This window comes from Carassius gibelio, chromosome B10 (assembly GCF_023724105.1).
Source record: "Carassius gibelio isolate Cgi1373 ecotype wild population from Czech Republic chromosome B10, carGib1.2-hapl.c, whole genome shotgun sequence".
Classification (NCBI taxonomy): domain Eukaryota; kingdom Metazoa; phylum Chordata; class Actinopteri; order Cypriniformes; family Cyprinidae; genus Carassius; species Carassius gibelio.
In genome coordinates this window covers 9,955,878-9,965,327 of record NC_068405.1, presented here as the reverse complement: position 1 = coordinate 9,965,327, position 9,450 = coordinate 9,955,878, and the positions used below count along the sequence as shown (strand labels likewise).

The following is a 9,450-nucleotide window of genomic DNA, read 5'->3' as shown; positions in this document are numbered from 1 at the left end:
ACATTGATCATAATAAGAAATGTTTCCTGAGCAGCAAATATATTATTATGATTTCTGAGGAATCATGTGACACTGAAGACTGAAATAATGTTTCTGAAAAATCAGCTTTCTATCACCAAAATAAATCACATTTAAAAAAAAAATTCAAATGCAAAAACTTTATTTACTGTATTTCTGGTCAAATAAATGCAGCCCAAAACACTTCTTTTTCAAAAACATAAAAAAAAAAAAAAATCAAACTAATATACTAGAGAAAAAAAAAAACATTCTATGGCTATGCGTTCTGTACTAGACTAACTGAGACTTGTCATGGCTCTTGTATACTGTTGTTGTTCTCTTGATCTGATTGCTTCTATTGTTCTCATCTGTAAGTCGCTTTGGATAAAAGCATATTCTAAAGGATTAAATGTAAATATAAATGTAGTGTATCTACTATTGTAGAAATTGGGGGGGGGGGTAAAAATAACACTATAACATTCACTATAACAAGAAATAACATTCTTTACTGCAAAAATCACACATTCATTTTCTAAGCCAAAGCTAAGTATAAGCAGCTAAGGCCTAATTATGGATTGTTGGCACATTTTCAACACAGGGTCACCAGAATAACCGAACATTCAGATCTTTGGAAGAGAAAAAAAGTAATTAAGGCACAAGACAGAAATCCACAGAAATACGGCACACCGTCTCCTCGCTCTGCCGTTCCAGAGTCTCACAGGCTTCAAACGATGCCATAAATTTCCTGCCATTATTGATCTCTTGTCTTTTTCTCAGGAAGCGAACTAGAGCAGGAAAAAAGCCTCTCACTGTGTCTCGAGCTTAGTAGTCCCTGAGTAGTTTGTGTAATGGTACCTGACAGATAAAGGGTTTCAGGAGCCACTCTCACAACTTGCTTTGTTTTCCACTCCACCATCAATCAGAGCAAAGACACTCTTGCTAATTCCACCATCACCACTTTGCTTTTATAAGAACTAATACCCAGCAGTGCAATGTTGCATGTGTGCATCTGCACGGCACTTAAGGGAATTACAGGAGATGTTTTCTGTCAATAAAACGGCATGAATTAAACAAGAACCTTAAAAGAAGAGCTCACCTAAATAAACTCAAACCTGAAAAAAAAGGAAACATCACTACTGTCTCATAAAATATGCATTTATGAAGTCACATGGTTCAGTTTTAAGATGCTTTTCGTCATGTTGGAGCTGTACATATTAGCCTTCATTCACTTTAATGGGAAAAGACTGGCCGGGATATTCTTAAAAATTACACAATTTGACAACCATACTGGTTGGAAATGACATGAGGGAGAGTAAATGATGACTAAAATTCATTTTGAGGGCTCAGCATGATGTACTAGCAATAACCATGAACCTTTGCATTTGGAGATACGAGCAAATTGTTGCTCTTTCAACATAGACTATTATCATAATTACAGAGGGAATATCAGAGAAGGCTTAGTACTCTTTTAGTATAGCTGTTTAGTTTGCATCCAATGAGCAGAATAGCTACATGGTGAGCAAATGCGTGGGAGGAAGGTCATAATTGGCCTGTGAATAGATTTGTCATTAAGAGACACGGCAGGGGAGACCCCACTCAAGATCCTCCTGTGACACATCTGCTTGATGAACGGGGTCAATAAGCCAGAACTACAACACACAATGTCAATTCTCACTGGCTTCACCTATTTCGGTGATGTTACGTAACAGGTGTTAAAAATATTCTCTAACCAGATCTTTTTATACATTGTTAAGACCAGTGGGTGTTTATTTCTGAAGGTAGTGCTAATCAAAGATGTTGATTCAGTATTAATAAAGGAATGACTGATCACCGCTAGATTGATTAAAAGTCTAATTATACCCTCGGGATAGTATCACTTGATAGGCCATATAAAAGAGAATCAATATTTATGGCATGTCTGCATGGTTTCATTTAATGCATTCTCAAGGAAAGTCACACCTTTACCACAGATGTCAGATATGTATCTATCTATAGCCGTAGCTATTCATGAATGTTAGAATATCCCTCTGGTTCTGTTTAGATTGACCTTCATATTAAAGTTCAAAGTGGAGAAAACATTAAATGTCTCCTCATCTGAAATCTGTTGTGCTCAGAACAACCATCTGCATGTTTCATGAATATTATGAAACCGATAGATAGATAGATAGATAGATAGATAGATAGATAGATAGATAGATAGATAGATAGATAGATAGATAGATAGATAGATAGATAGATAGATAGATAGATAATCTGTTCCTTCAAGATCTGTAAGGACTGACTCTGACTTCTCTGCCTTTTAAACAGCCTCTATTCTATTTTTTCCCGGTCTTTTTCTTCTGTCCTTTCATTCCTCTTTTGAGTCGAGTCAAGGCTCCTCAAACATCCTCTCAGAATCTCTTTTTGTTCCTGTCTTTTCTCTTTCTCCCACTCTTTCAGTCTTCCAGGCTCAGAATCGCTCCGTGCCCAGCAGACCTGCGAGAGAATAAAAGAGTCGGTCTCTGCTTTTTCTTTCTGTATCCTGGAGGAAAAGTGTGGAGCGAGGGAATGATTGGAGAGCGAGAGGGAGTGTGGGGGTGGGGGTTAGCAGGCTAAATGGACTAGCGAAGCACATTAGAGCTAATGGATGAAGCCTGTGGGGTCAGATTATTCAGTACAGCTCCTGGACCCCCCTACATGTGTGCTAATGCAGCACACTGGTCCAGAGACCTGGGCTGAATCCCAATCCGCTTACTTATACTAAGCACTACAAGTATGCCCTTGTGAAAAGTACTCTTTAGCATACTTTTAGAGTAAGAGTACTTATTACAGAAATAATATACTTAAAAAAATATGAATACTTGTGTGCAAACAGGATATGATGGTTTCAGCCGTTTTAGCTCAGCATTTATTTCATGCTGAACTGTTTGTTTTTCTGTGTCAGCTTTGAATTCCTCCACCTTTGAGTTTGATCTAATGTCTTCTCAAAGCAATACTTGACATGTTTCAAAGCAAAGTGAAAGACTGTTTTCGACTCGAGCCAGGTAACCTTAGGTCAGTGTTTTCACTATACAGTTTTCCACCAGATGAATGATCTCAAAATGAGACGCTAAATTGTGTTCCAGAGGTGATGTTAATATTTCATAGGTGGAATATTTTCACCTGGTGGATGGATGCTTTCATGGGAAATAGAAAATGAAAAGAATATAAGGTAGAAGATACTGTGGCAGACACATTCTGTTTAGAGTCATTTTAAGGTATGAAAAACATCAGTTTAAGTTTAAAATTTGATGACCAATCCTAATATTAAAAAAATGATTACACTAGAGGGCCATTGAATGCTTGCATCTGACTGGCTGACAAATGTTCCAAGATGTGCAATTATTTTCAGGGGAAACAGACATACAATTAGTTCCAGGCAGGTCTTGAGCACATTACCATTTACCAAACGATTTCAGTTATTTTGTGAGGAAACAGTACAGACACATTCACACTCACAGAAACGTGTTCTTAGCGCTGCTCTGACGATTATTATCAGTGAAATAATTTAGCAAAGTAAAAGCTAAATGTAATTTCTCACTAATAGTGGTGCTGTTCTTGAAGCAGATAAACTTGCAGTTTCGCTAATAGAAACCATAATGCTGAACAGTGCCGAGAGACGCACAGACTCAGAGAGCTTGATCTCTCTCTCTCTCTGTCTCTCTAATATCTTCATTATTAAAGCTGCGGTAGGTAACTTTTGACGCTCTAGCGGTTAATAAACAGAACTGCTTGCGTCTTGCAGAAGAACATCGTAGCTGGAACTACTTCTCTCTGTTTATGTCAATGAAGAATCACAAAGGTACTGGGTTACTCCGCCGCGGTACCCCCGAAGCAATCTAAAATAGTCCGGATATAAACACTTACAGTATTGTTCAAAATAATAGCAGTACAATGTGACTAACCAGAATAATCAAGGTTTTTAGTATATTTTTTATTGCTACGTGGCAAACAAGTTACCAGTAGGTTCAGTAGATTGTCAGAAAACAAACAAGACCCAGCATTCATGATATGCACGCTCTTAAGGCTGTGCAATTGGGCAATTAGTTGAAAGGGGTGTGTTCAAAAAAATAGCAGTGTCTACCTTTGACTGTACAATCTCAAAACTATTTTGTACAAAAAAAAAAAATTTCTGGGATTTAGCAATCCTGTGAATCACTAAACTAATATTTAGTTGTATGACCACAGTTTTTTAAAACTGCTTGACATCTGTGTGGCATGGAGTCAACCAACTTGTGGCACCTCTCAGCTGTTATTCCACTCCATGATTCTTTAACAACATTCCACAATTCATTCACATTTCTTGGTTTTGCTTCAGAAACAGCATTTTTTATATCACCCCACAAGTTCTCAATTGGATTAAGGTCTGGAGATTGGGCTGGCCACTCCATAACATTAATTTTGTTGGTTTGGAACCAAGACTTTGCCCGTTTACTAGTGTGTTTTGGGTCATTGTCTTGTTGAAACAACCATTTCAAGGGCATGTCCTCTTCAGCATAGGGCAACATGACCTCTTCAAGTATTTTAACATATGCAAACTGATCCATGATCCCTGGTATGCGATAAATAGGCCCAACACCATAGTAGGAGAAACATGCCCATATCATGATGCTTGCACCTCCATGCTTCACTGTCTTCACTGTGTACTGTGGCTTGAATTCAGAGTTTGGGGGTCGTCTCACAAACTGCCTGTGGCCCTTGGACCCAAAAAGAACAATTTTACTCTCATCAGTCCACAAAATGTTCCTCCATTTCTCTTTAGGCCAGTTGATGTGTTCTTTGGCAAATTGTAACCTCTTCTGCACATGCCTTTTTTTTAACAGAGGGACTTTGCGGGGGATTCTTGAAAATAGATTAGCTTCACACAGACGTCTTCTAACTGTCACAGTACTTACAGGTAACTCCAGACTGTCTTTGATCATCCTGGAGGTGATCATTGGCTGAGCCTTTGCCATTCTGGTTATTCTTCTATCCATTTTGATGGTTGTCTTCCGTTTTCTTCCACGTCTCTCTGGTTTTGCTCTCCATTTTAAGGCATTGGAGATCATTTTAGCTGAACAGCCTATCATTTTTTGCACCTCTTTATAGGTTTTCCCCTCTCTAATCAACTTTTTAATCAAAGTACGCTGTTCTTCTGAACAATGTCTTGAACGACCCATTTTCCTCAGCTTTCAAATGCATGTTCAACAAGTGTTGGCTTCATCCTTAAATAGGGGCCACCTGATTCACAACTGTTTCTTCACAAAATTGATGACCTCAGTGATTGAATGCCACACTGCTATTTTTTTGAACACACCCCTTTCAACTAATTCAACTAATTGCCCAATTGCACAGCCTTAAGAGCGTGCATATCATGAATGCTGGGTCTCATTTGTTTTCTGAGAATCTACTGAACCTACTGGTAACTTGTTTGCCACGTAGCAATAAAAAATATACTAAAAACCTTGATTATTCTGGTTAGTCACATTGTACTGCTATTATTTTGAACAATACTGTATTATAGGTGCACCCTAGTGATTCAGGACAAGCTAAAAACACGGTTTGGAAAACGGATTCATGGTGTACTCGCTTATTATATACATTTTTGTAAATTTTGAACACAAACAAAGTTACGGACCGCAGCTCTGATTGGTTGTTTTTTACCGGGAGCGATGGAGTTTCTGCAAATGGCAATAGGACACTGGGAGGAGCCAGAGGAGCTGGATTTTTTCACAGATGATCTGTCTCATATTCTACTGTCAGGACATAATGACAGGTTTAACAAATATGTAAATAATATATTTTTACAAAAGTTACCTACTGCAGCTTTAACTGGATTATAAACAGCTCAAGCCTCCATTAGTAGTTCTGAAATGATGTACTGGGTTTAGTGACAGAGGTGTTGGATGAGATGTGTAAGAAATTAATCCAAATGTTTTCAAGACAAAAATCTGACAAATATCTTTAAATACAACATCAGAACAATATTTTAGATGTGGTAATCGTAGTATAAGCAGAATAATTGACAACGGGCTATTGAATTATTAGAAAATAATGCACCCCCGAGATCTAAAGCCAGTTCGAGTCATGGCCGCATCACGACCAAATCTCCGCGTCTCCTAATCCCATCACCACCAATTAATTTCTAATAATTCAATGGCCTGTCGTCAGTATTTCCTTACTTAGGAGAGCACGGGGCACAAACTAACACGGGGTTAGTTGTAACACACATGGTTTAAATATTTCCACACATGCTAACATAACCAAATGACATATTTACTAGTTGCCATATCAACACTATAGAGAAAAAAGGTGCCCTATATCGCTGAATATTTATTTTACCATAGCAAAATTTATTTTATGGCTGAAGATATTCTTTCATCTCAGATTTAGCATTTATTTAGAATTAGACAAATCTGCTATTATTTTAACCTCCAATCTGTCATTCATCAGTTTAGAAGACACTAACCTATGTAAAATATCCATCCATCTATCTATCTGAGTCGTATTTCACATATTCGGCCCTCTGCAGACTGCTGTGATTTTTCACTTCAGTGATCAGTTCATTCTATGCTGGAGGGCTGCAAAGAATTTGGGGGCATCTGGATTGTGGGTCTCTGGGTAGTTTTGTGCACATTTGTATATACGTTTGTGTGTACAGCGCTGCTGTCCGTGGGGTAAAACTCTCTCCTAATCCTTCAGAAAACTGGAATCAACTGCACTTCCATCTCACAGCTGAGAGCAATGCTCTGGATTACCGCACAGCTGATGAGATGACAGTGACAGCAGTATGAAATACAGTCCATGTTCACCTTCCACATGCATAGAGCTGATATGACAATATATTTACAACAGAATGGTCATATAACTGTTGAAATGCTGCACTTTTTTAAGGTTTCAAACAATATACCATGTGAAAATTTCAACGGATATAAATTGACATGATTTTATTTTCCTGTAGGGGGAGTGTTCATATTGCAGTTTGGACATGAGTGTGTGGTGTATTATTTAGAACTATTAAATAATCAATGGTGGCACTACTTAGAAATTATAGATATGTCAAACAAGCTTAAATACCCTTTAATTATAGTCTAGAGGTTAAATGCTTCCTACACAAAGAACCATTTTAAAGGTCACTCCAGCTGCTCAAGCTCTAGTGTGTGTGCTGAGTGTTAGTTTAGAAGCAGAGCATGTGAAAGTCAGGACCTCTTTACAATCACAACAACATTAGCATAAGATGTAGACCATCTGCTATCATTGCTCCAACGATTCCTTTTTTTAAATGAGACAAATATATTATTTTGGTTGAAAGAATGTTTTTTAAGGTAATTTGTTGAGTTTTTTCTGTAACTTGAATAAATAATCATGCACACAGATGTAATATTTAAAATGTAAAAGCTTTTATTTCTATTCTAAAATACAAAGTAAAAATATAGAAAACATTTTTTATTTTTATTCAATGGCTCAGGAAACAAAGTAACTTTATACAAGAGTACAAACTCAACAACAAGAGATGGAAATTAGAAATGAATTAGCTTAAAATCTCTTCATGTATACCAGTTGGGGAAGGGTTCACATTTAAAAAACAGCTCATGTGTTTTAAAGCTTATTCCTATGACAATAGATTCACACTTGACCTGCTCCACTAGAGTTCTCATGTAGCAAACCTGAAAACCAGTTTTTCCTATTAAGGTTTAGTAATATCAGGTATCTGTTCCAGGACCAGTCCCATTCATCTGTGTAAAGCAGGGTGGACCTGCATAATCTGGGATGGTTCACTGTTGTCAATACCTCTTTCCTGTAAGAAAAGAGAAAAAAAAATCCTGTTATAAATGTTTTTTTTTGTTTTTTTTTCATTTAATGTTTTGTCTATGTTCTAAATGTTATTCGATGTGATATATTTTCTAAATGTTATTTGATGTGATTTTTTATGTTCTAAATGTTTTTTTTTTTGTTGTAATTTGTTTGATGTTGTTATGTTATGTTCAACTGGTGCTCTGAATGTTATGTTCTGAATGTTATGCCGTGTTCTAAATTTTATATTTTTGTTTTGCTTTGTACAATGGTATTGTGTTATTGTTACATTGTCTTCTAAACGTTATTTTGTTATAAGTGTTATTGTTATGTTGCTGTGTTGTGTTCTAAGAGTTATATTGTTTTGATGTAATGTTATGCGATGCGGTGTTGTGTTGAAAATTGTATTATTAGTTGTGTTTTAGTTTATGTTGTTGTTGCATTGCTATGAGTTCTAAATGTTATGCTGTCACCTAAATATTATGTTGATATGTTATATGTTGATGTTACAGTATGTTCTAAATGTTATGTTCTAAATTTTATGTTGCATTTTTAAGTTTTAAAATAGGCTGCTGTGCGTTGTGCTCTAAATTTTGTATTATGTTTTTGTTAACATTACTTTGACTTTATGTGTTCAAAATGCTGCTGTGTTCTTTATTATTTTTGTTGTGTTATATCAAATTGTAAATGTTGCTAAATTATCTCTTCTAAATGTTAAGTGTTATATGATGTTGCTAGGTGCTGTCCTTTTAATGTTATTTTATGTTATGCAAACAGAATTTAAAAGCATGCATATTCATTTAGATTTTTTAAATACCCAGATTTTATGATTAAGTACATACAAACACGTACCTCTAGATTTTTTGGGTACAGATCCTGCTAGTATGTTATTGATCAGGTTTCTCACCCAGTTATTGTCACTGGGAAATGGTGCACAGAGCTTCAATCCCTTCCTTGTGACAAATCTGTGGAAATTCATTCATATTTAAATATGCAAACTCAAATACATCTTGAAGTCTGCAGCACGATGGAGGCATTTTGAAATGTGCGTAATGCGACTTACATAGTGGCAGGAATTCTGCACGCTCCATCACCGGTCTGAATGGTGAAGGACGTCACCAACCTCTTTGGGATGCGCCGGTTGCTGGTGTTTAAACAACAATCCATTGCCCCATCGTCCAGAGCTGTGGAAGTTAAACAGTGCACAGAATGTTAACCATTAACAACAGGCTCACCTATAAACAAGATATCATATTTGTAAAAAGTAAAAGTATATTGTATGCATATTATACAAAACACTGTATATTTAAGTTATTACTTCAAATACATTTCTAAAGATTTGTTTAAAACTCTTGCAGAAGGATGTTGCTAAAGAATTGTACATTTTGACTAACCTGTTGTGCAGCTCCATAAACTGAGGCTCAATATGAGCAGAGCACCTGTCCATAATGTCAGAGTGTTTGAGAACATCATTCTGTCCGTCTGTATGTGTTCGTTCACCTGTGCTCAGCAGATATGTGCCTCACGGCTGCTTGCACGCCCTTTATATATGCTTCTGCAAAAACTTTCACTTTCTTTATTCTTTAAGGTAACCGTTTCCTGTAAACCCATCCTAATCCAAAAGAGCCCTTTCAACTTCTTTTGTTAACTGGAAATGGTGGC

At 36.6% G+C, this 9,450-nt stretch overlaps 1 protein-coding gene across 2 annotated transcripts; it reads right to left on the bottom strand.

Moving 5' to 3' along the window:
• Positions 1-7,372: 7,372 nt before the first annotated feature.
• On the bottom strand, positions 7,373-9,450 carry LOC127966613 (C-C motif chemokine 19). 2 transcript variants are annotated; one of them, XM_052567727.1, is made up of 4 exons: positions 9,183-9,450; positions 8,852-8,972; positions 8,696-8,753; positions 7,373-7,792 (listed from the first exon to the last, which is right to left on the bottom strand). In XM_052567727.1, the coding sequence occupies exons 1-4, from the start codon at positions 9,259-9,261 to the stop codon at positions 7,727-7,729; spliced, it is 324 nt and encodes a 107-aa protein (XP_052423687.1). In that variant the 5' UTR covers positions 9,262-9,450; the 3' UTR covers positions 7,373-7,726. The 2 variants fall into 2 exon arrangements, with proteins under 2 accessions (XP_052423687.1, XP_052423686.1); XM_052567726.1 differs by having other exon boundaries at positions 8,641-8,753; positions 9,183-9,422.